General features: G+C 38.5%; 2 protein-coding genes across 5 annotated transcripts in view; one reads left to right on the plus strand and one right to left on the minus strand.

Annotated features, from left to right (window-relative positions):
• Nucleotides 1-71, minus strand: part of ESF1 (ESF1 nucleolar pre-rRNA processing protein homolog) — a 62802-nt gene extending 62731 nt beyond the window's left edge. Inside the window, exon 1 of the mRNA XM_042931638.1 lies at nt 13-71. The gene's annotated coding sequence lies outside the window, so the exon portion shown is untranslated. The remainder of the gene's footprint in view (nt 1-12) is intronic.
• On the plus strand, nt 58-27366 carry NDUFAF5 (NADH:ubiquinone oxidoreductase complex assembly factor 5). 4 transcript variants are annotated; one of them, XR_006200561.1, is made up of 11 exons: nt 58-411; nt 3065-3105; nt 5164-5227; nt 7833-7880; nt 9197-9300; nt 11183-11222; nt 14398-14595; nt 19724-19784; nt 23714-23774; nt 24506-24602; nt 26558-26639. XR_006200561.1 is itself a non-coding variant. In XM_042931639.1 (11 exons), exons 1-11 carry the CDS (start codon nt 190-192, stop codon nt 27341-27343), a joined length of 1038 nt encoding a protein of 345 aa, XP_042787573.1. In that variant the 5' UTR covers nt 58-189; the 3' UTR covers nt 27344-27366. The 4 variants fall into 4 exon arrangements, 1 of the variants encoding a protein (XP_042787573.1); XR_006200562.1 differs by having other exon boundaries at nt 26547-26620; XM_042931639.1 differs by lacking the exons at nt 23714-23774; nt 24506-24602 and adding exons at nt 26994-27076; nt 27251-27366 and having other exon boundaries at nt 26558-26641.

Genomic DNA, 27366 nt, shown 5'->3' on the forward strand with positions numbered 1-27366 from the left:
AACCCTACTCACCTCCTCGTCGCGTCTCACATGCGACGCAGACCCAGAGTCCTCCGCGGGACGCTCCTCCGGGACGGCAAGAGAACTGGTCCAAACTACGTTCCCTTTACCTCTGCGGCGACCCGTAGCGTAGGCGCCGGATCCGCGGTGGCGCAGGCGCAACGTAAACGCGCCTGCTTACCAGGGGAGATGTTGCGGTTAGGCGTGCTCTGTCTGTGGCGGCGGAGACCTCTGGTGTTTGGGGTCCCAGCAAAGAACCTCGGCCTTAGAAAGGTTGCTTCCGGCGTCTCTCCCCCGGGCAGCACCTCGCCCAGAGCCCTAAATATCTTCGACCGGGATTTGAAGAGAAAACAGAAGAACTGGGCCGCCCGGCAGCCCGAACCGATGAAGTTTGACTATCTGAAGGAGGAGGTGAGTCCGCGCGGCAGCAGGAGAAGGGCGACGCCGAGCTCTGGCTCCGAGTCCGGGGGCTCCGGCCAAGCCCCAGCCGACCCCACATCACGTGTGACCTTGAGCAGCCGTTCTGCCTGAGCCTCTACTGTAATCCCTGAAGGGGTGGACCGGGATATTTGTAAGCTGTTCATTCACTCACTCACTCACTCAGCAAATATCGCTTGAATTGTGTACATGTATGTCCTGGGCAGAGTAAGACCGCTACCCTCAGGGGGTTTCATTCTTATGCGAGTAGGTGAACAAGAAATGTAATTTCAGCCAAAGTAAGGTGAGGTACTAAAGTGAAGTGGGGTGAGGACTCCGATGGTCAGAGAAGGCCGCTCAGGCAGAGGACATGATGAGGCAAGCTGAGATCTGGAGAGAGTAGCCTTGTAATCAAAGGGAAGGACAAGTGTCCGTGAGGCGGGAAGGACCTTGTTGAGGCCTCCAGTGAAGCTTCCGTGAAGAGGAGAGTGGAAGAGGAGGTCAGGCCGAGAGGACTCGGGTTATTAGGGCGGTAAGAGATGAGGACTTCGGATTTACTTGTCTAACTGAGCTGCCCATTCAGTATGGTGATCTCAGGCCCCATGTGGCTATTGAGCACTTGAAATGTGGCTAGTCCAACTGAGATGTGCTGTTAAGTGTAAAATACACTGGATTTCAGTGACTGAAAAAAGGATGCAAAATATTTCATTAATTTTTTTTTATCTTGATTACGTGTTGAAATTATAGTTTTGATATATTGGGTTAAGTAAAATATGTTAAAAATAATTTCTGCTGTTTCTTTTTACTATTTGAATGTGGCCATTAGAGGGGTGCCCGGGTTGCTCAGTCTGTCGGGCGTCTGACTTCGGCTCAGGTCATGATCTCATGGTTCATGGGTTCAAGCCCCACGTCAGGCTCTGTGCTGACAGCTCAGAGCCTGGAGCCTGCTTTGGATTCTGTGTATCCCTGTCTGTCTGCTCCCCCGCACCCCCACCCCCCTGCCAGCACTCTGTCTCTCTCAAAAATAAATAAACATTGGGGCGCCTGGGTGACTCGGTCGGTTGGGCGTCCGACTTCGGCTCGGGTCATGATCTCACGGTCCGTGAGTTCGATCCCCGCGTCGGGCTCTGTGCTGACCGCTCAGAGCCTGGAGCCTGTTTCAGCTTCTGTGTCTCCCTCTCTCTCTGCCCGTCCCCTGTTCATGCTCTGTCTCTCTCTGTCTCAAAAATAAATAAACATTAAAATTTAAAAAAATAAATAAACATTAAAAAAATTTAATTTTTTTTAAGTGGCCACTAGAAAATTAAAAATTAAATATATGGCTTTCATTGCTTTTCTGTTGGTCAACTGCTCTAGAGGAGTGCAAGCCTGTTGAGTGGTTTTAAGCAGTGAAGCGATGGGATCCGTTTTATGTTTAGGAAAATTAATTAAGATAAATTAAGGTCTCTGATTTGTGCTGGTTTAAAAGACCTCTTCCTATGTCCACGTGGACTAGAAACTATGGGTTTCTGCTCTCTGTATATGCAGCACTAAGTTCATCCTAAGAAAGTGTTTCTTTGGGGATGAAGCAAAATTGAAGTTAAGTATAATGAACTCTTTCAAGGAAAAGCAGGAAACAGTTTTTGAGCTCCTTTGGACAGAACTCTGTGCAAGCCTGGCCTGACCAGGTGATTGACTCTGTTTCTTTTTAGGGTTCATAATGATATGTACTTAGAAGATGTATATTTCTAACCACTCTTCTCCAAGCAAAGCATGTAGATTACAACTTGACCGAAGCCTTGTCAATGTACAGGACTAGAATAAATGAGATAAAGCGTATGAGAGTTCTTTTTAACATAAACAAAAAGTATTCATAGTGGGAATGATACACCAAGTGTACCCTGCTAGAAGACTTCTGCCGTACCTCTTTCCTTCCCCTTCTCCCCCCAAAAGCAAATACACATATATTCTGAACTCCCAAGTCCTAATAAAAACTCTGGGGTGTTTATGAAGGATTAGTGGAATGTGAGGAATATTAGGCTCCCACATCTTTATTCCTGCCAGATGAAGCTAGCGTAGCATAAGGAGGCACCGACCTTATGACCTCTTTTAGATTGGGGTGGGATTGGGGAGAATAGCAGGAAGTGCAGTCTCTTCAGGTTTGGTTGACTTTCTAATTTGCACATGTTGCTTAGAAAATTTACCTGTGTAGTAGTTCCACAGAATTTCTTAGTAGTTTTCAAGTAATAAAGTTTTTACATGATTGCTTATACATTGATCTGTAATAAACCCCAGCTAACAATATTTTTTCACTTTCATATGTCTCATGCTGGTTTCTGTGGACAATAATGTACCTGTTATGCTCCTGTTACTTCTTATCCTTGTGATCTTACAGCCAAATACATATATACATATACATGAATATCTAGTCTTGATTTCATTAAATTGACTTCTGAAGTAATTTGCCTCAATCTGTTTCCTAGGGTAATTTAATAATTATGTTCCTATTTATAATTTGTGGTCAGATTGAAAATGGGATAGGGAGAAGTACTTATCAGCATGTTGAAACATAAGTAACCTATGGATTGTTGAATGCTGGAAAAAGAGTGTTGCTTCTCTGTTATGCATACTCGATTTATACACATTGTTGCCGCTTGTAATCCTTCAGGTTGGAAGTCGGATTGCAGACCGCGTATATGACATAGCTAGGTAAGTGATGATTATCATAATAAAATACAATTTTTTGACTGGAAATTCAAGAGATTGAATGCTGAGAGCTTAATGTACGGAATGGCAGAATCTAGAGGAATTTATTACCAGGATTTTCAATGTTACACTCTAAGTCTCTCCTTTATATATGTGTGTGTGTATATATATATATATATATATATATATATAATATATAGGAGAACAAGTTTTCTTTTTATTTCATTCTTGCAAAAAAAAAAAAGCACAACTCCTAGCTTCTCTCTGAGCCTGAATGACTGATCCAATTTCATCTGGCCAAAAGCCACTAATGAAAACATTGCGGTTAAATTGTTGGTTAAATTACACCAACATGGGATGAATTTATTACATTTGTCTATAAAAGGAATTTTATAAAATCAAAAACAGTAATTTTTTAGAGATATTCTTGCTACTTAGAATCTTGGTATGAATTAACTTCATAAGGTAAGAAAAAGTGCTTCATTGTTACAAATAGTTACCCCCATTTCATCTGTTTTATTAGGAAATGAAACAAATAGTTCTCTACATTTGCTTGGATTTTAGGCCATTTATTAAAAATGAAACATTGAATTTTCTAAGTCAGTATGGATTGTACAGTCTTTGTATGTCTTAGTATGCCTTAGTACTGAGCAAAACATCGTTTACAGAGAGACTTGTGATTATGGCATGTCTTAAACTAACATTAACTCTTTAGAATTAAATCATTAAAAAATACCAGTCTAAAAAAAAGTACCAGTGTAAATGTCCTTGAAGTAATGTTCTATTGTTACAAAGTATAGTTTATATTGTCCACCCTGATCTTTTGTTGATTTTTAAAAACTAGCCCCGCAGATTATTAAATGTCTTATTTGTGGTATCTGAGGTCCACTTAATACTGTTACAACTTATGATAATAATAGCAACTCATATCCAACATTTGTTGAGCGTTTGTACTGTGCTAGATACTTTCCATGCCCCATTTCATAAAATTCTCTCGAGTGAGGTAGTAACTTTTCCATTTTATGGATGGGGAAACAGATTCAGTAAGATTAAGTCACTTGTCTATGGTCACAGAACCAGTAAATTGCTGGCCCAGAATTCTAAGTCACATCTTTCTCATCCCAAAGCTGTGCACTTCAGCATGTCACACTGCCTGTGTTCACAGTCAAGATAGTGAGCATTTTGTAAATAAACAGCTCTTTCTCACGCCAGTTCTCCAATTGTGTACTGGTGTTCTATATTTTTGACATAGGTTTTTGACAGAAATTGGAAAAGGACTCTTTTGGTTCCAATAGAAAATATGTTATTAATGGATGCAATTTTAAGTTTTCTTGTCACAAATTTTTCTTAAACCTGTGTGGATGGCCTACACTTAGATGTGTTAACTGGTGTGGTTTAGTATGACATTTATTTAGAGAAGACAACATAGCATAGGGGTAGTAGTTTGGGTTCAGGATTCAAACTAACTGAATTCAAGTTCTGACTGCTGCTTATTAGTTGAGTGACCTTGGGTTGAGTTACTTTGAGCACATAGCACATTGCTTTGAATCTGGTAAGATTTCAGTAAAAGTTAGCTACTATTTAGTTGGTGTTTTGTTTTGTGTTTAGCTTAACATATTAATAGTTCATGATATTTTACATGATGATTTTAAGTCACCTGTTGCCTCAACAAATTTGAGAAAAAGATAATTAGTAAGTTCTAAATAAGTATGCAGATATTTTCATGTTAATTTACATTAGCTTCTCTTCATTCTTTATTTGGATATATTATCAAATTAAAATACTCCTACCAAATTTGTTCTTTGAATTCATATCTTGGAGCAGCCTCATGGAAAGCTGGTTAACTGTGGGGTCCTGTGAATGTCTGTACCAGACAGACTTGCTCTTTCAATATGTTCTCTGGTAGAAATAGCTTGTGAGGTGAGGCAGAAAAGGCAGATAATATAACTTTTTGAAAGTTGTATTCATTAATATGTTTTTATTTAAGAAAAATTACTTCTTAATAACTGTTTTATGGACTGTTATTACAGACAAATCATAACTTCTGTGTCTACTTTTTAGAAAATTTTCCCTTGCTTTGGATGTTGGTTGTGGAAGAGGTTACATAGCACAGCATTTGAATAAGGTATATCTATTCAATGACTTAATTTACTTTAAGAAATAAAATTGGCTAATCTTAAAGTCTTCCTTAATTCAGCTTGTATCATATTTAGATTTTGTTATATCAAAATTGCCAAGTTTTTTTTTTTTTAATGGCAAATCAGTAGTTGTTTTGTGTCTCCTCTTAAGTATTTTTTCTTAAAGTGGCTTTTCTTTTTTTTTTTTTAATCCATTTTATACAGTGATTCCTACCTATAGTTTAAGTCTATGTAAGATATGTTGCTCTTCATTCCCATTCTGTGCAGATGTTTTTGATACTTCAAATTAAAATCAGATTGACATTCATTTGGAAAATGTGATTGAACTAATTTTTTAGCTGGGAAAAATATTTTATCATTTGATTAGAAATCTTTGTGTATTTATAAGTAGCCATTATTAAGGCTTATACCATTTTATTTTGCATTTTCTAATTCAGAACATAAAGACATTTATTGTTTTAACCCCTGTATATATGATACTGTGTTGGACACCAATTAAAGTGGGCTTTCTGTGTAAAATCTACTTCGAAAAAGCATACACTTGGGCAGGGGTGGTGGGAGGGGGTTGTGAGAGGCTCCACAAACACAAACAGTGCTCAGGCCAGAAAACTTATTCATTGATTCTTCTTGTGTCCTCCCCTCCCACATTGAATCCATCAGCAAATTTTATTTGGATTTCAAAATATAGCCCTAACTACTACTTCTTACCACTTTCACTATTATATTGGTCTACACTGCAGTAGCCCCTTAATGACCTCCCTGCTTCTACCTTTGCCCCCAGTAGTCCATTCTCACAGCAAAGTAATCCTTTTAAAGCACAGGTCAGTTCATTGCCAGTCTTCTGCTCAGAACTTTTGGCTTCTTATCTAACTCAGTAATAAGCCAGTCTTAATCCATAAGGCCCTCAGTGATCTGGCTCCCTAACATGTCCCTGACCTCATTTCCTTCCCCTCATTCCTTACTTTTCAGCAATCCTGACCTTCTCACTGACTCTCAAACTGGCCAGGGCTTTGCATTATAGTTGTTCTTGCGTTCTTCCCTAAGATATCTGTGCGGCTTACTTCCTCGCCTCTTTCAGGTCTTTGCTTAAATGACCCCTCATCAAAAATTCCCTCCCTGACTATTCTATAAAATAAGGTCCCCATTCTCCGCTGGGTATTTGCCTTATTTGTTTCCACAGCACTTTTTAGCACCTGATGTGTTTGTTTATTTGGTGTCTGTCTTCTCTTAGGGAATGTAAACTCATAGACTTGCTTGTTTTTGGTCACTGCTAAATTCCCAGTACCTAGAATACACAATGAAGATTTATTAAATGAACATTACATGAATAAATGCAAAGTAACTTTGAAGTTATTCCCTCACTGACTGGAAAAAGTCAGGGGATGTGGTGGGGCAAGGAGCACAGGCTATTCCTGTTTTAGATTTGCTGAGTTTGAGGTAACAGTGGACTATATTAGTGTTAATGTCTGACAGGTAGTTGGAAATGTGTACTTGGAATTGGGGTGTTGAGGTTAAGAGCATTGCCTTGAACTTGGGCAGATAGGGATTTCAAATTTAGCTCTGCCACTTGGCAGTTGCACTTAGGTAGTCAGCAGTGGCCAGGTAATGATAGGGTATCCTTTCAAGTTGTGGGCAGGAAGTTCTTTAAGAAGGGGGTGTTCATGAAGTGGAAAGGATTGGCTTCTTTAACAGAGGAGGGGAGGACTACAACAGAGCTGGACTTCAGACAGGTCAAGTGAAATAGGACTTGAGAGGAGACACACCGTTGTAGTTGATTAGGTTGTTAGTAATCTTTATAAATAGCATGAGCAGGGAGAGTAGGAATAGATTATCAAGAATTAAGGAGAAAGACATTGGTGAGAATTAGAGTTGCAGATTGCAGACAGAACAACCAGAAGGTAGTTAGAGGTGAGGAGATCTTTCCAGATTGGGAGGCTCATGACTGTTTCGAGGTGAGGGAAAGAGACACAGAAGAGATAGATGAAAGATTTGATAGAGATGGTGATGGAGGGAGCAAGATCCTGTAGAAAAGAGCATAGTGGAAAGTGTTAATCTTAGGAAAGAAGTGGTGCAGTGCTTTTTCCTTTTGGAAAGAAGAGGGGAGACATGAAACAGGGAAAACGAAACCAGCGAACCCCTATACACCCCCCCCCCCCGCCCCCAAGTATCTGTGTTTATTTAGTCTTTTCTTTACTCTGTGTAAACTCTTTGAATGAACAGCTAAAAGAGGGAGGAAAACTATCCAGGACTTCTGTGGCCCAGGAGCAGGGACCAGTTCTCAGCACACATAAGTCTTAATCCTCTGGAGTAAACTCAGGATGTTGATTACTCACACCTGGATTATATATTTTATTAAGTATAGTTAACTGTGTTAAATATAGGCATGGTTGTTTAAATTTAAATCTGTGTAACTTACTATGTGTTATTAAAGCTAGTTGTGTACTATACTGGTTTTACTGCAGGAAAATACCCTTACAAAGCTAAAAATTTACCTACGAATTATCACTTTCTCCTTGAGCAATTTCAGTAGTTATTTTGTTTTGTTAGTAGGCTTTTGTTTTGTATTATCTAATTAATTTTATTCCATTGCAGGAAACTGTTGGAAAGTTCTTCCAAGTAGACATTGCAGAAAATGCGTTGGTAGGTAGCTTTCTAACACTATTGATTTCTGATCTCTTGGTTTTATTTTTAGTTCTTTATTTTTATTTCCTTCAAAATGAAAATAGCTTTATTGGTTTTTTTCTGATTATAAATATAACACATAAAAAAATTAGACAATGGAGGAAATATAAAGGAGAAGAAAATATCACTCCTGGTCCCCACCATTCAGGGACAACCACTGTTGACATTTGGGTCTCCACCTTTGCAGATGTATAGCTATCTCTACAATTTTATACAAATGATATAATGATAACATGCCGTGCTTTTCACAGGATATCATTTTTTTATATCAATGAATGATATACATACATACAAATTCCACCTTTTAAAATGACCAGATAGTATTCTAATATAAGAATATTCCATGGTTTATTTGGCTAAATTTCTATTGAAGGACAGTTACATTTCTAGTTTCTTAATAACCAACACTGGGAAGAACATCCTTATACAAAGAAACTTTGTACATTTGATTTATTTTTCTCTCTGGGAATAAATTCGTAGTAGTGGAATTTATGAACTCATCAATGTTCATCTTTAAAATTTTTATATACATCTCCAGACTGCCATTAGAAAGATATAATATTGTATGAAAGCACTTTTTTCTCCTGTTTGGCAGCACTGAGCCAATGGATTCTGTCTTTGTCAGTTTAATAGGCAGAAAGTAGAATCTTACTGATATTTTTATTTGCACTTTGATTATGAATGCAGCCAACCAGCTGTTGATGTCTTTTGGCTATTGGTATTTCTTAATTTGTGAATTTGTAAGTAATTTTGTGATGTGCCTGTACCTGCATTGTTGCCTTAGCATGTTCTTATTGTGGGGAGTTTGTAAGAGTTTGTTTTTGGGGGATATTAATTTCATCATCTGTGTTGTAAATATTTCCCAAAGTGTGTTGTTTACATTGTTTATGGGTTTTTAGAAGTTTTTGATTCGTTTATCATCATGTAGATTAGTCTTTTCCTTTATAGTTTCTGGCTTTTGAGTTATGCTTGCTTAAAATGTTTCCACCTAGAGTATGAAAATGTTCACCCCTATTTTCGTCTATTACTTTTATGGCTTAAGTTATGCCACTGAAACTTTCAGCCTTCTGAGATTTGTTTTAGTGTGAGATAGGATCCTGTTTATGTTTTTCCAACTAGCCAGTTTGTGTCATTTAAGAAACACTTCTTGAGCTTCTCTGTGACTCTGGTTTTAAAAGGGATAGAAACTGCCAAATAAATATAACGTTGACTTAAATAATGATTGTGTTAGTAATTGACGTTCTATATGAATGTGTTTATTTTTTAATCACTAGAAAAATACCTTAGAAATGGAAATCCCTACTGTCAGTGTTTTAGCTGATGAAGAGTTCCTTCCCTTCAGAGAAAATACATTTGACCTGGTAGTTAGCAGCTTAAGGTTGGTAATCTGTTTGTACTTCTTCAAAATGTATATTTTAAATAGGTAATTCGTACTATAAAATTTTAATTGTTATGAGATAAGTAAAATAGCTAATAGAGCAAGTTTTTTTTTTTTATAATGTTTATTTATTTTGAGGTGGGGAAGAGACGGAGAGAAAGGGAGAGAGAATCCCAAGTAGGCTCTGTGCTATTAGCGTGAAGCCAACACAGGGCTCAATCCCACAGTGAGGTCATGACCTGAGTGGAAATCAAAAGTTGGCTGCCCAACCTACTGAGCCATCCAGGCACCCCGGAGTAAATTCTTAATAACCTTTTTTAAAGTCACAAACCAGTTTTCTTGGTTTATAAACAATAAGATTTCTTTGGTAAAGAATTATAAATTATATACTCCCTAGTGGAGATAATATGATATAGTATCTTAACTTTTTTCTCCCCAACTTTTTTCAGCTTGCTAAAGCTAATCTATGATAGAAGGATTTTCCTTCCTAATACACGTTACTTAGTATCAACATTAATGGAGGCAGGAGTTGTAAAGAATATACTGGCTCCAATATTCAAACGTTAGAGCCCTTACAAACTCATTCTGGCAAATAGGGAAAAGCTAGTATTTCCTTCAACATCAGTTTTTCTTCCACACAGAAATATAGTCCCGAAGGTTATTTTTTTCCATTTGTGCTTCCTACTGTGGCCCTCCACATTTATTACATAAATATATAAATACTTATTGAATAGATTATAATATACTAGGCTCTGAGCTAGATTCTTTTGGGGAATACAAAAATGAACCCAGACAGAGATCCTGCCCTCAAAGAACTCAGAGTCTAATAGAGAAATTAAATATTCCTTTTTTTTAGGCTTTTTTTTTTTTTTTTTTTTTCCAGTAATCTCTGTACCTCCTGGGGGGCTTGAACTCACAGATGCTCCACCAACTGAGCCAGCCGGGTGCCCCCAAAATAAAATATTCTTACTTCCCCTGTCTTGTTTTATAGTCATATTTTCTTTCAAAGATTCAACATGCTCTTCATGTCAGCACAGCCCTTTTGATAGCTGTTTTTAGGGTGACCAGTCACCCAAGACTTTGCCAGTGTTAACACTGAAAAGGCTTATGTCCCAGGAATCTCTCAGCCCCAGACAAATTGGGAGAGTTGCACTCTTGCTGTTTTCTTCAGTGAGTTTATAATCTCTTCCCTGCTTCTTAAGATATGCTAAACAAATTTAGAAAACTATTTGCGTTCTATCATGAAATGAAAAATATTACAGAGAATGTTGGTCTAAGGAAAACAGCCCTGGGCAGGGAGTCTGAATGTGAGTTTTAGCTCCTCTGCTTGCTGTTTGCAAGTGCCTAATTCCATTGCTTTCAGTTTCCCCATAAGTATGATAGACCTTATGATATGGTATGACCTTCTTAATTTTTAAAGTATCTAATAATTGTTAGACAACATTATGAAAGATAAATGTGAGCTTAACACAGTATGGTTTGAAATGGGCATTCAGTGCTATCCTGGAAGTCAGCATAAGAGGATGCCACCTTAGTCAAGATAGTGTGACCATACTCTACAGAGACTGATTCTTGCCATCACATATCACCACACACTAGGAGACGGTGAATAGAGGCAAAAGAAAATGGAAGAGATTTCCTAAATTAAGTTTTAAATACTTTATAGTATTATAGTACTGTCACATTTTCTAGTGTGACAGAAGGAAGGTTTTCCCCTGGGAATATTCTTTGCTTTAAAACTTACATGAAAATAATCAGTGAATTTTGATATGCAGTTTCAGACTTCAAAATTAACACCTTTTTTTGTGGCTTTTCTTTATATGAGTGATAATTACACTAATTATATGAATTAAGCTAAAGCAAATATGTTTTCATATTCTAGTTTACACTGGGTGAATGACCTTCCTAGAGCACTTGAACAGGTAAGAAACTTAATGTTGACTCCAATAGGCTGTGTTATTATTAGAAACTTCTAAATATTTCTGTTTTTACTAGAAACTTCCAGATGTTTTCCATTTTATACTTCTGATGATTGGAAATGAAAGTAAATCAAGTATTTATTATCTTCTATGGGCCAAATACACCTGATGCCCTTTGGCATATTGAGAAGTACATTGGGTGAGCACCTGGGTGTCTCAGTCGGTTAAGCGTCTGACTCTTGATTTCTGCTTAGGTTGTGATCTTGCGGTTCATGAAATCAAGCCCCATATCGGGCTCTGGGCTGACAGCGCAGAGCCTGCTTGGGATTCTCTCTGTCTCTCTTTCTGTCTTTCTGTCTCTCTCTCTCTCCCCTCTCCCCTGCTCATGCTGTCTCTCAGAATAGAATGAAATGAAATGAAATGATGAAGAAGTACAGTGGGTGACTCCCCCTTGCCTAGGAATTCAATGAATCTAATTATGAAGTGTTTTAAATATTTACAAAAGCTTATATATTGTCCAAAATAACTTTGAATAGTATTGACATCACATTGATATAAGACATTTTCTGTGTGGGTTCCTTTTCTTAATTGTCTGTAAGTTTTTTCTGTGGGTAGGAACCTATTTGTTTTTATTTATATCTTCCCTACACCTTACACTTAGAGAGTGTGAGGTACATTTGTTGCTTGGCATTTATCAGTGAACTGGTGAGTAAAGAGCATTGTGTTCAGAGGAGGGAAATCACTGGGCCATGGAGTAGCCGAGGAAAGTTTCAGGAAGAGGGAATTACTTGAGCAGGGCCTTGGAGCATAGGTCAGATTTGGGGTGGGAAGGCAGAATCACAGGATGGGGGGAGGTAGAACAGCCTCACGAGGATGAAAGGACAGAGAGGGAGCCTTTTTGGAGATTAGTTTAGTATTGGGAAATGAGGTATGTTGGGACCAAATTTAGGAAGACTTGGGTAACAGATTAAGGAATTTAGAGTTCATTCCTTATGCAGTTCAGAGCCACTGGAGAATTTTGAAGAGGAAAATAACATAATTAAAAGGTTGATGGGCAGGATAACTTCCATATCGTAAGCACATACTGTTTGCCAATCACTGTGCCTTGTTTTATATTTGTTAAATAAATAACTCTGTAAGATGTTTTCATTTTGCTAGTTGGAAAACTGATGCCAGAAGTTGGTTCAATTAAAGAGGCTTCTTCTGTCATCCAGGCATGAGAGAAACTAAAGCTAGGTGGCAGTAGCAGGAATTAACAGGAATAGAGACTATTTGGGACTCCTGTAAAGGAGGAGTCAACTATTTGGCTGGTTGTATCTGAAGATCCAACCTTAAAGTTTTGAATCTGGATGCCTGGGAAAATGATTAGTAAAAGTAGGGGAAGGATTGGTAATGATCAGATAAAGAGAATGGAAAATAGTAATTGACAGAAATAGGCAGTTGGAGAGGGGAGTGGGTTTGAGAATAAGTGTTATGTATTTGTTGGTTGTGTTGGGAGGGTGAGTGCCAAGAGACAAATGTCCATGGCACAGGCAGATGAAAATGAGTTTAGCACATTTCTGGGAAGATGTCCAGTCTAAAGATAGTGATTGGGAAGTCATCCATGTGAAATCCATGGGAATTGATAAGCCCTCTGAAGTAGAGAGAAGCTGCAGGGAGCTGAGGAGGGAATCTTTGATACTTGCTAGGCGACAAGAGAAGGAAGCAACACCAAAGGGGCAGAGGGTAAGAAAGCAAAGATTTTACAGTTGGTTTACTTGTATACTGTTTTGTAATTGTTTCATGATACATTAAATATAAATTTAAGATGGGTACTTTGATTAGCAGAGCCTACTGTGATTTTGGGGTTTACTTCAGAATCAACCCTTTCCTGTAATGTTCCTCATTGTTGAGAATAGAGTCAAATCTATTTATGGATGGTAATTCTAAGAGTCAGTGAGTAAACATTTGTGGTTCTGGAATCCATTCCAACCACTGTTTTGCTTAAGTTGTCAATTAAAAGTTGTTTTTGTTTCAAAGCTGGAAAATGAGTTAGTTACTTCTCATTACAGGAAACTAATATTTGACTAGGTTAATGTTGTGAATCATAAAACTTTCTGTTTAAATTAGCTTTTTTGCATAATAGGCTATTCCAACTTAGTGGTTTAAAACAACAGTTTACTTAGTTCATGATCTGGTGGGCTTGGAATTTGGGTTGGCCTTAGTTAGGAAATACTTCTGGGTCTGGCCAGGCTTACGCATGTGTCTGTGATCAGCTGCTAGATTGTCCTGAAGCTGGCTGGTCAAGAATGGCCATAGCTGGAATGCCTGACTGAGATCTGCTCCTCCTATCTCTTATCCCTTACCAGGCTAGCTCATTCAGGCTTGTTTATGACATGGTGGCAGCACAGGGAATCCTGTAAGGCCATCTCAGACCTTGGTGTGACACTGGCACACTGTCAGTTGCACTGCATTCTTTTGGCCACAGCAAGTCACGAGGCTGTCCCAGATTCAGGGAGAGGGGAAGTAGACTTTGTCTTTTGATGGGAGTTGTTACAAAGTGACATTTAAAGGGCACAGATAGAGGTTTGTGATTTTCACAATCTATTGCACTTTAAACTTTTTTTCTTTCAGTATTTTTATGATTATAAAAGTAACTGTGGGGTGCCTGAGTGGTTCAGTCGGTTAAGTACCCAACTCTTGATTTCGTCTCAAGTCATGATCTCACAGTTTGTGGAACCGACCCTGAGTCAGGCTCTGTACTGACAGCACTGAGCCTGCTTAGGATTCTCCCCTTCTCTTTCTGCTCCTCTCCCACATGTGTGCTCACTCACGTGCTCTCTCTCTGAAAATAAGTAAATAAACTTAAAATAGTTACAAAAGTAATATATGTCTATTAGAAAAGTTGAAAACAGAACATATTTTGTAGGTATTAATGCTACCAACTAATTATTAATATCAATAGGTATTAATGCTACCAATAAATTATTGTCTATCTTTACAGTAATATTATTCTACAGTGCTTCTCTGACCTGGATGCCTTAGATATTATTTATTAACTTTTCTGATTAAATAAGAATGGTAATCGTAAAAATATTGATTCAGACACCATGTATTTATTCTTTTAACGTATTTTTATCCTTTTAATAATTTTTTATATGAAATTTTGAGTAGTTTTGTTGTCTTGTGTTTATTACAGATTCATTATGTTTTAAAACCAGATGGAGTGTTTATTGGTGCAATGTTTGGAGGCGACACACTCTATGAACTTCGGTGTTCGTTACAGTTAGCAGAAACAGAAAGGGAAGGAGGATTTTCTCCACATGTTTCTCCTTTCACTGCTGTCAGTGACCTAGGACATCTGCTTGGGAGAGCTGGCTTTAATACACTGACTGTGGTAACTATCAAGAGAGTTGATTAATTCTCATTATCCCATTAATCACACAGTTCAGAAAGAACTTCTCATCTTAAAGATAGAAAATTATAGGTATTGATGGTATTATGGAAAGGTTTTGGCATTTTTTCTCTTTTTAAATTTAGTTTATATAAACATATCTTGACTGACACAGGTACAAACATAAAATTTTTAGTACTTGTTACCTGAATAAATAAAATAGCTCAAAAAAACCCAAACCTTAGTTAACAAGGAGGTTATTTTCTAAGACCTGTTATTCCAGTGCATTAGAATCTTCAGATCTAGAGTAACGTGTAATATGAGGGAACATTTTAGGTGATTGGGAAAAGGGGAGGTACAGGAGCACTTGTAGTGTTGCATCTCCCACTAGCCCTCAACTGAAATAGTGCCACACAAGGCAGAAATGAAGGTATCTTTATTCATGATCCAGGGTAGAGAATGTAGGAAAGGGGGCTGTACTCCATTAGGGCTGGAGAGATCTGGAAAGAGGACCTGTAGGCTGTTAGAAGAAATACAGAGTCAGCACAGTACAGTGATGCTACAGGGCATTGGTGTCTGACAGTTATAATTTGGTTCCTTACTTTGCCCCGTTACTAGGTAGGGGAATCAGGGGGTGGGGGGTTACTTCACGTCTCTGAACATTCATTATTTTTTTAAAAATTCAAATGTTTCTCACCTGAGGTTGGATGTTAGTATTAAGATAAAGGGTGTGAAGTGCCTTGACCATAGTAGATGCTAAGTAAATATTTGCTCCTGCCTTCCTCTCTCCCCCACCCATACTCCTTGCACTTTGCCATCCTAGGCTTCCAACTAGGAGTCATGTGGAAAGACAGTGGTTGCCCCCTTCCAGCTCCTTTCATTAGCAGAGTCATTCTAAAGGATGTCATTGCTGCCTCCAGATATCGGTTGAGTAGACTTGTTACGATTTTCCTAACTGCTCAGGTCTAGACACATCTCTTTCCTGGAGGACATAGGAATTTCTTGACAAAGATTTCTCATTGATGATAGATTTAAGATTGAAATAACTGTTTAAGGAGATTTAATGTGAATATTTTTCATAAAATCAACCAACCAAAAATAGATTGCCCTGTCCTTCCTTGCTTTGGTAGAAAGCATGGGGCATTAGACCAGTAGGGTCTCTGAAGTTGGAAAGGTGCTTCAAGGGAAGGGAAGAGACAGTACATTAGGAAATGACAGCAACTTTCAGGATTTCACAGCTGTACAGCTGTGTCTTATGTAAACTGTTAATGGCCTGAGTCAGAAGATACTGCATTCTGAGATGTTGGCAGCTGGAAATGGGATAGCTCTGCCTCATGTGAGGGTTCTGCTTTGTAATTAAAGCAAACACTGGCAATTGTACATAGAGGGATCACTGTATATTTTTTAATTATGTAAGTAGTAATACATACATTTTAAACATTAAACTGTACAGATAAAGTGATAGTCTGTCATTTGCCCTTAATCTCCCAAATCTTAGCTCTCTCCTGAGAGTAACGGTTTTCAAAATTTTGGTCCTAGGACCTCGCTACACACTTAAAATTATTGAGGACCTTAGAGAGTTTTTGTTATGTGGGTTATATCTATCAATATTAACCATATTAGAAATGGAAACTGAATTTTGGTATTTAATAATATGTTTAAAACTAACAATAGTCTGCCTATTATATGTTATCATAAATAACTTGTGTTTTGTTGGGGGAGAAAGAAACTATTTTCCCAAAGAAAATAAATTAGAAGAATATCATTGCTTTTCATTTTTACAAATTTCTTTAATGTATGGCATGATAAAAGAGCACTAGATTCTCATGTCTGCTTCTGCAGTCATGAGACTGTCTATTAGAATGTCACATATCATGTAACTTACGAAGAATCTGTTGTACTCGTGAGAGGCTGAGAGGTGAAAAAGCCAAATAGCATCTTAGTATTATTTTAAGAATAATTCTGACTTTGTGGGCCCCCAAAAGTGTGCTGCCTTGTGGTTTTGTATGGTTGTAAAGTGGATTGTGTATTTTAGAAAGATTTCTACCAGAAATGTTTAACCTAACATTAAAGCATTTAAAATCCTACACTTCTGTTAATTGGGAAATCTATTACGGAAATACCCTCTATATTCTTCTCTGAAAAATGAGCTGAATAACTCAAACACTAAGATAATACAAAAATACTGGTGTGGAATCTTCTTTATGGTTTATAAAATTAAGAGAGTTGCTGATTTAATAATCTATCCAAATTTGTTCCTTGAGAAACATACACTGTCTCTAATGTGCGGTATTAACATTATATCATAATTCATTTTCTAAAAATCCCATCCCCCAAAGCTTTTATATATAATCAGCTACACAGTTTTATATTGCATACAACATTAGGTATATTATTTTTACACTGTGATGGATTTTTATTTTCAAGTTAAATCAGTATTGCCTGTTTACCTTTATATGACTTTCTTAGTGAATTATTTTCAGAGTTAGTTGACATTCTGAATGAGGCTCATTTCCTTTTAGAGTTGCCAGTTTAATATAATAATATATTAGGAGAAAACTACAGATATGGTCCATCTTAATTTGAATAAGGACTTTGACAAAGCTATTGTATTCTTTTGATTGAGATGGAGATAATGCTTTTAGTTTCATTGAAAGATTGTTTTCAAAGGATATTGCTTAATGGCTAGGTATCAGGCTGGAAGGAATTTTTTTTTTAATCTTATGATCTCATAAAATAGTTTCTCAATGTAGAAAAATATAGAGAAGAAATTGACTACCCAGAGATGGTGTTATTAAAAAGTGCACATACAACATGATCATGCATATGTTAGCAAGAAAAAGGAAGTAAAAAAAATGTATAAAGAGAATGAGATAAACACAGCAGGTCTAAAGTGGAAAGAAGTCTCCTTTTCCTAACTCCAGATACTTGGTCACTCACCCCAAAGATGATCTTTGTTGTCTTGTATACACTTTCAGAACAATTTTTCATCATAGGCCACAATACAATTATGTCATTTAAACCTACATATACAACCATATGTACACTCTGTTGGGGCACCTGGGTGGCTCATTTGGTTAAGTGTCCGGCTTTAGCTCAGGTCATGATCTCACGGTTTTTGAGTTCAAGCCCTGCGTCAGGCTCTGTGCTAACAGCTCAGAGCCTGGAGTGTGCTTCAGATTCTGTGTCTCCCTCTCTCTCTCTGCCTCTCCCCTACTCACCCTTTCTTTCTCAAGAATAAATAAACATTAAAAAAAAATAAATTATACACTCTGTTGCTTTTTTTCTTATAAGCACTCTTTGAGGTTTTTTAGTCAATAGTGTATCTTACGAGATCTCCCCCTACACGTATCCACCGTATCTACCGCTTTTTTTTTTTAACCAACTGTATAGTATTTCATTAAATAGATACAATTTATATAGCCAGTTCTCTATTTATAGACATTTAGATTGTTTCCAGTTAGTTTTTTGTTTTGTTTTGTTGCTATTTCAAACAATGCTGCAGTGAATATCCTTTCACATAATCTTGGCATATCTCCAGGTTAATTTCTGGCAATGGAATTGCTGGGTCAGAGATCTGTACATTGAAATTTTGACAGATAGGGTCAAATGATTCTCTAAAAGTAACATCAATTTATATGCCCCATCAACAGTATGTGTGAACTCTTGCTTGTACTTTGTTTTCTATTTCTGAGGTTAAAAAAAATGTTCTTTTGTTTTGCATTTCTCTAGGAATTAGAGTGGATGTTTTTGATAAGTGTTCTTTTGGGCTGTGTACTTAATTCTGTGTAATGTTAAAGTCCAAAATTGGCAGGAATAATTAACACATTAAATAGAATGACAAAACACAAAAAATGACACTCCAAAGTGATTAGTGCAAATAAGTTGAAGTTTGAGATATATGCTGCGTTATGATACTAAACTTGAAAAAAAAAAAAAAAAAAAAAGCATGAGTCCTGTATTTGGGGGCTAATTCCCAATATAGACAAACTCCTATACCTTCATGCTTACACAGATTTTTATCACATTACAGCCCTGTGCTGATTGGGCAGCCCATCTCTATCCCATGGTTGTGCCATCTGGCTCTTGCATCTTCTGAGGTTACCACAGCAAAAGGGATGGCTTGGAAAAGGATCATTAGTTCTCTATTACCTTGCTCTCTTCTTTGACCAGAAAAAAATGTCTTTCAGGGTCTGGGAAGTATCAAGGAGCACCGGACATTTGGGGAACATCAGTACTCTCTGCCACTGTACCAGTCAGTAGTAAACTTGTGTATCAAGCTTCAGAGAGAATGGGACATAATGTCCCAGAAGTCCATTTGAGAAATAAACTTTGTGTCAGTGGTGTGCCTGACATTCAAGTGAGCCATTGCAGTATGACTGCATTGCTAGAGGTAGATTGAAGACATCTTGAGAGATGACCCTATTTGGCTTGATTCTGGTGCCACATTTTAGGAGATTGATATTGACTACGTATAGAGCAATGCAGTAAGGATGTGTAAAGATCTATAAATCTATAAGTTTTGTCCAGAGGACTAACCCCTCCCCCTAAAAAATTACAATGTCCTGGAGGAGTTTTCAGAAACTTGAAGAGGGCGATGGTTTGCAGATACAAAACACTTTTTCTGTGTTGTTCCCAGGGAGAGACCTGGAACCAGTTGATGGAGTGTTAGGAAAATTTCTCTTAGAATAGTGACGGATTATTCTGTAATTTGACCTTTTCATAAAACAAGCATAGGGGCGCCTGGGTGGCGCAGTCGGTTAAGCGTCCGACTTCAGCCAGGTCAAGATCTCGTGGTCCGTGAGTTCGAGCCCCGCGTCAGGCTCTGCGCTGATGGCTCGGAGCCTGGAGCCTGTTTCCGATTCTGTGTCTCCCTCTCTCTCTGCCCCTCCCTCGTTCATGCTCTGTCTCTCTCTGTCCCAAAAATAATAAAAAACGTTGAAAAAAAAAATTAAAAAAAAAAAAAAACAAAAAAAACACAAGCATAAACCAGATGACATCTGTGAAGAATATTGTAAAAAAAAGTTTCTGTTTACCATGAAACATTGTTCTGGGTAATTTCTATGACCTGTTTTTAAATCTGGGTTTAGTGATATATGTCAAATGAATATTCCTTTTTCTTTTTAAATAGGATACTGATGAAATTCAAGTTAACTATCCTGGGATGTTTGAATTGATGGAAGATTTACAAGGTAAGGCACTTTAAAGAATGTTTAGATTCCATTTGAGAGTCATATTTCGAGAAGAGATTCTTGACGGGCACAGGGGCTAACCACTAGGGATAGATTGGTGAGGAGAAAGCAGACTATCTTCATGGAGCTTATAAAATAAAATGGGTGAGGCAGACATCACACAACTGCCATGAAGATAAATGTTAAATTAGAATTCTGGTAAGAGCCACAAATTGGGGTGCAGAGTGCTATGACTGCCTATAAAATGATGGTGGGACTTTCTTGAAGCATACACCTGAGGCTGGTAGAGCATATCGGTGATTTTCTCCAGCAACAGTTGGCAGCCTGGATCCAGGCACAAGAAAGCGGGTAGTTGGGTTAGTGTACGAGTGGGATTTGTCAAAAGGGTAAGTCCTTGTCTGAGAGAGTCAATGAAGTCTTGTCTGAGGAAGTGGTGTTGTGCTCTAGAAAATGAAAATGAGTTAACTAGGTGAAGAGGGGCACGGCAGTAGGTCACAGGCTGGGAGAACAACATGTACAAAGACTCTGGGGCAAGAAAGAGCATGGCAAGTACTGAAAGGGTATTTGGCTAGAGTACAGGGAATGAAAAGAGAATTAAATAATGAAATTGGTGAGTAAACGGGGGCTTTACAGTCCCTGTTGAGATGATTTATTTGTCTTTATCTTAAAATGCCCCTTGAGGCATTTAAAAAAAATTTTTTTTGTTTATTTATTTATTTTGAGAGAGACAGCACAGCAGGGGAGGGGCAGAAACAAGGAGAGACAGAATCCCAAGCAGACTCTGTGCTGTCAGCACAGAATCTGACGTGGGGCTTGAACTCACGAACCCTGAGATCATGGCCTGAGCCGAGATCAAGAGTCGGATGCCTAACCGACTAAGCCACCCAGGCACCCCTTGAGGCATTTTAATGGAGGGGAGGTAAAGGGAAGTCATGATGCCAGATTTGCATTTTGAAAGAAAATGGACTGGCAGATAAACTGGTTGAGAGAGACTCATTGCTATAAAGATTATTAAGAAATGATGGTGGATGTGCCTGGGTGGCCCAGTGAGTTATGCGTCTGACTCTTGATTTTGGCTCAGTTTATGATCTCACGGTTTGTGAGATGACAGCATGGAGTCTGCTTGGGATTGTCTCTCTCCTCTCTGCCCCTCCCCCTGCTCACATGTGCTCTCTCTCTCTCCCCCCCTCAAAATAAATATTAAAAAAAATAGAAATGATGGTGATTTGGACTAAGGTGGTAGCAGTGGAGATTGAGAGAAGTAAATGGATTCTAGAGATAATTAGGAGGTAAATTTGACAGTCCTTGCTGATGGATTACATGTGGGTGAGTGGAGAGAGCTATTTCAAACACAACTGCTGAGTTTCTGGCTCACATAACCAGAGAGATGGTGCCCCTTCCTTGATAGAGGAAACAGTAGAAGACCAAGTATGGGCAGGAACACCTCTTAAGTTCACACGTGACTATTTTGGGTTTGAAGTGCTTGTGAAATATCTAAGAGGAGATGTCAAGTAGGTGGTTGGTGTGTGGATATGTGGTTTAGAGGAGGCAATTGCCTGGTTAAAATATGAGTCATTTGTGAATTGGTGGTATTTGAAGCACTTGCCTGGGATGAGGCCATGAAGTGAGAAGAGAACACAGCCAGATGCTGATCCTTCAGGAACCTAATGTACAGTGACTACAGAAGAGGGACATGTCTAGACATGTTACAGATGTGATGGCAGAGGCAGAGTAATGGAGAACCATTAGTGGGGGAGTGGACTAAAATATCTTAAAGACCATGGTACTGGTGATTATTAGCAATGAGGTCACCCAGGGTCATGGCAGGATTTGGGGTACAGACAGGAGCTGAACCAGGTGCCAAACCCTCAGATTATTGAGGAGAAGGACTGGGAGTCTGACAGCAAGCAAGAGTGGGAAAGAGGGATGGCTAAATAGTGCAGGTCTCAGCAGGGCAACAGTTTTTAACAAGTTAGAGGGGTAATGGCCTGGAGGAGGCTTTGAGGAGCAACAAGGATACAAACCCTATCTCTGCATCCCGAAATAGATAAGGTAGGCAGACATACATATCTGCCACTGAGGGTGCTTCTGGAGAACTGCTTTTCTCCAAGGAAAGCTTCAACTTGCCTAAGAAATCGTGAGCTTTGGCTTTTTATTACACAATCGGCATAGGCAGTTTTGATGAATGAGAGAAGCTGAAGCAATTAAAAACTTTTAATCTTTGAAACCAGAACTCTGCTTACCTACGGGCACTTTAATCCGATCCTGAAAAATGAGAAGATGATTTAAGCAAGAGAATTGTAAGGATAAGTAGCTTGCAGTTGTTTACAGATTTATAGTTGTTCTGACATGTTGTTGCAGTTCTCTCAGTAGTCCTCTGCTAACTAGTGTATCCCTAGATTATAAGTGAGGAATATTAGTCCCAAGGGGACACTTGTCTGTTAGTGGCAGAATTAGATGCCAGACTCTTGCTCTGGCACTCTCTTACCTGACTCTACTACTGTTTTTGTCTACCCATTTGTAACACAGTTCATTTTACCCATCATCCAGCCTCCTCTGGGAATGGGACTTCTGATGGCTTTACAAGGGGAAAGATATGTAGCTGAAAACTTACTATTAGAGTCACTCTTCATTCATTATAACTTAATACAGGGATTGGTAGCCTATAGCATGCATGCCTAAGATGACAGGGGACCAGTATAAATCACACATCCCCTCCCAAGCACTGCCCCAAGCACTTGGCTCCCCATGATGTAATCATGGGGCTCCTTCATCTCAAAGGCTTGAGTGTTGGTGGTGGGCTGATGATGTATCATTCAGACTCTAACGATAAAAATATTTCTCAAATGCAGCATTTACTTTTATTCTGCTATATAATAAATACTGTGCTCACGATTCATTTTAAGAGAGAAGCAAGAGAGACTAGAAATTAGATGTATCAGTTGGAAAAGGTTACTGCCCACTGATTTAAAAATACAGAAGTTACTCTGTGCTGGGTGCGGTTCTGTGAAGTTTTCTGATATCCTAATTTTACAGATTGGCAAATGGAGACATTGTGAAGTTAAGTGTCTTGTCTGCGGTCACACGGGATCTGGAATCCAAAGTCCAATACTGCCTACTTGATCTGTGTGCATTTTTTTTCCATTAAATCTAACATAGTAAAATGCTCTCATCTCGACTGTATAGTTACTCATATTTTTATTCACTATCCAGACAAGGACTAGAACATTTCCAGCCCTCTCAGAAGGTTGCCCGATGCTGCTACCCAGTTGGTAGTCACTGCTTCCCCCCAGAGTTTTAAATAGGTCATATATTTTGAGGACCTCTTGCCTAATATTTACCTTAAGAGGCTTTTGCCAGTGCTGCTTTAATTTTTGCTGTACAGTCTTGTACATAAATCGTATATTTTAATCTTTGATTCTCTTATCCTTAGGAGGATTAAGAAGTATTATCCAAAGATAACTTATAAAAGTGATATTTAACAAAGTAGATATGAACATTAACTGGTTGATATTATGTTCATTCACTTACCATTTACTGAACATCTACCATGTGCCAGCTATTGAGTCAGTGATGAAAATACATAGTTCCTTATCTCGGGGAGCCTGTGCTCTGGTAGAGACACAGATAGAGAGACAGACCTAGGCATTTAACTATAAAATGAGACCATTGTGTTTTAAAGTATGGAAAAATGGAATCCCTAAATCTGCTTAGGGAGTCAGGGGTACTTTTGTAGAAGAGACAGGACCTAAGCTAAAATGAGTTTGCCAGGAGAGTGGATGGGTGGGTGCAGGTTTGGGCATTTGGGGCATCGCCTTCCAGGCCACGGAAATGGTCTGTGTAAAATGGAAATGCAAGAGGAAAACACACTTCCTTCACTTTCCTAATTAAGAAACTCCACAGTAATTCTGTTTTGCTTGAATATGTAGAATGGAGAGATGATGGGAAATGATGAAGAATAGTCCACCAGAGGCTTCTAGATTTTATCAGGTGAGCCTGGTAGTGTGTGGGGAGAATTTCATGCAGAGGAGAGACCATCAGATCAGTGTGTTAAAAAGCTCATCTTCCAGGGATGCCTGGGTGGCTCAGTCGGTTAAACGTCCAACTTCGGCTCAGGTTATGATCTCACAGTTCACGAGTTCGAGCCCCATGTCGGGCTCTGTGCTGACAGCTCAGAGCCTGGGGACTGCTTCGGAGTCTCTGTCTCCCTCTCTCTCTGCCCCTCACCCACTCACACTCTCTCTCTCTCTCTCTCTCTCTCTCTCTCTTTCTTTGTCTTTCTCTCTCTCAAAAATAAATAAACATTAAAAAATTTAAAAAGCTCACCCTCCAGCCTTGTTTATAAGGCATACTCTATGAGGAAGGTAAGACTAGAGCTAGCATGGTTCATCTCTCTTGTTACACATGAGAAATTAAATAACTTGCCCCAGGTGATACATTGTAAATGCTAGAGCCAGGGTTTAAGTCCATTGTAGCAGCCTCAGATCCCAAAATCTCAACCACTCTGCCTTTAAAAGGTCAGAGGCAGCTGAGATGGGAAGGAGAGTGGTCCAAGAATGAAGGGAGGAGGTGGGGAGCTTGGGTGACTACTTCCAGGTGTGCCGCTTTGCCTACTGGAAGATGGTGTTACCTTCAAATTCGTTTTCGATATTTTATATTGTTGCATTTTTTTGATGGTTGTAGTATTTCTCATTTAAGCTGCTGTTATTATTAATTCACAGAAAAAAGTCCAGAATGTTGACCTAATTTTACAAAACAAGTTGTGTATCAGCTGATGAATGCATGAAAAGTTTTGGAGGCTTTCACAGTAGTTTTAAGGTAAGTTCAGTTTTTGTTGTTGTGTTTTTTAAGACAATACTCCTAAAGCATAAAATTCGATTTTTATGCAAGCAGTTGAACTTAACCTTAAAAACACTGTGAGAGTCTTAAACACCTGCTTCCTGGATTTTTCTGTTGTCCCAAAGCACAGAGCTGGTCAAAAGTCCCTAAAAGTGTTTCCCAGGTGGTCTACCATGACACATTGAAGTGCTAGCATTCCATTTTGAAGATGATAAAACTGAGTTTAATTAGAGTTAAGTAACTTTGCCCGAGATCCCTTAAGGCTCAGAACTGGGATGATGATCTTACAGTCTAGACTTTCTGCCCCGCATCACTGAACTGCTTCCTCTAGGAGAAAGGAAGGTGGGTATGGTGGTTTACTTGTCTCGTGAGGCAGGGGGCGCTGCCCTGGAAGCAGAGTTGCTATGTTATGCAGTAGTACTCTTGAATTTCCATATCAGAACATTGTGCATAATAATGTTAGTGTCTGTAATACCAATTATTTAGAAGGCATTTTAGAATTTCTAGCATATTAAGTATTTTTCTCCTTCCTTGGCCCCTCCGTCGTAGTATATTAAGTATTTACATTAAATAAACCTGATTTCCACTGGCATTGCCTACATATAATGTGTAAGTCACAGCACTGGGAAGGTGAACAGAAGTGAAAGCAGCACAGCCATCAGCAGCAATAGACCCTCCCAGTCCATCTCCCAGTTTACCTCTGGTCACTTGATCTGGCTGATACAATGTGAGAATGTTTTTAAATTAGATTATGTAATGGGTCTATGATGTTAGCCCTAGAAGCCTTTAGAGATCATCTACTATGGCCACCTTGAAGACCCAAAGCAATTGGTCTAAGATCTTCTAGCTGCTTTGTGACGGAGTAACATCCACTTTTTGCTTCATGATGATTAATCTGTTAGTTTGTATGTTCTTCTTCATGAATTGGGGCTGTTGTACTGACAGGGCACTGGACATTGCTTTTAGTATCAGAGATTCATTACTTTAAGAAATAGTAGGAACCTTTTGGGATTGGAGAGAAGAAAAAGGTTCATTTATTACAGCTAATATGTTGATTGTTTTTAATAAGGCCATTGAAAACTTGGAAGATTATTATTATTTTTAACCTTTAAAAATAACTGATATTGGGAATTTTATTGTTTTATTTTTGTGAAAGTAGAAAAAACAAAAGTAAGAACTGATTTGTGATTGCATAGTATATAGAAAATAAACATGAAGGATTTTTACTTTTGAAATTTGTGTTGATTTTGTGGACTAGTTTAAAATGTGGCCTTTCAAATTTATTTTGTTTAAACACGTGCATAAAAAATCAAATATACAGCATTAATTGTTAATGAACAGTACAAGAGTAGTAATCCTAGCTTTTAGCTATCAACTTGAAGGAAAGAAATCTAAATTTTGAAACATTAAGAAAAGTGCCCTGAAAAGAATGCACATAAGTTTTTCCTACACCTTGTAGTTCTAGTACTATCTAATGAGTCTCAAAGCCCTCTCCCAAGTTTCATGGTCAGGCAGACATCTGTGGCTTAGAAGGAGTGAGCCATTGTAGCAGTCAGTGCCCTGTCCTCCTCTGAAGAGCAGCTATAAAAGGGGCATAAAATGTGGCATCTTTGAATACGTACTTGCCAATTCCTGGTGACTCACCTGGAGGGCCAGTTGCCTTACTCTTGCCCAGCTGGCCCGCTTTAGACCACTGCTGGCAAGTAAAGCATGCTTATGGGGCCTTCCTCCTGAAAGTTGACTTCTTCACTGGTTTTACTATCCATAATCTTCAAGTACTTTGTTTGGCCTTAGAGTCACTAAGAAGCCTAGCTATAGTCTGTTTTAGAGAATGGGGATGGGTATGGTGTTGGGTGAGAAGAGGTTAAATGTGTGTTGTGAGTGGCTCATGCTTTTGGCGGTATTATCTAAAACTGTCTGTAGTGTATTTTTAGGTATGGGTGAGAGTAACTGTGCTTGGAATAGAAAAGCCCTGCTGCACCGAGACACGATGCTGGCGGCTGCAGCGGTGTATGGAGGTAAGGGAGCTGAGCATCCTTTCCCCCCGTGCCTCACTGGGGAACCCATGCCCTGCCATGTTTGCCCCTTCGAGTTGCCAGTGCTTTTTCCTTTCCTGTAAAGGCCTCATCAGATTTCTCGTCCTTCCTTTCAGAACACAGATCCTGTAGTTCCATATCCTTTTTCCAAACAGCCCTTACTGTGTTCATAACTGTCAGCTTCTCAGTGTTGAGGGTTTTTCACATGAAGCATTTTCAGCATCTTCCCAGTATCCCAGTATCCATTTCTCTTTGAAGGACACGACCTTTCATTGAGCAGGTTTTCTTTTCCTACTTCCATTTTTTCAGATTTTAATATTATTTGTCTTTATAGAAATGTACGGAAATGAGGATGGTTCAGTACCTGCCACGTATCAAATCTATTACATGATAGGATGGAAATACCATGATTCACAGGTAATGTTATTAAGATAAATCACTTTTCTTAGTGGGTTCATGTTTCTATTTAGTTTCAATTTTTTATTTACATAGGGTGGGGGATTTAAAAAAATACATGATGGCATCAAGGGATTTAATTTAGAGCTCTGTATTTATCTATTTCTAATATCTTTAATCTTTCATTATTTTCAGGCCCAACCAGCTGAAAGAGGTTCAGCAACTGTGTCATTTGGAGAGCTGGGAAAAATAAATAATCTTATGTCACAGGAGAAAAAATCACAATAAATATTTTATCCAGTGTTAATGTA

This window comes from Panthera leo, chromosome A3 (assembly GCF_018350215.1).
Source record: "Panthera leo isolate Ple1 chromosome A3, P.leo_Ple1_pat1.1, whole genome shotgun sequence".
NCBI lineage: Eukaryota > Metazoa > Chordata > Mammalia > Carnivora > Felidae > Panthera > Panthera leo.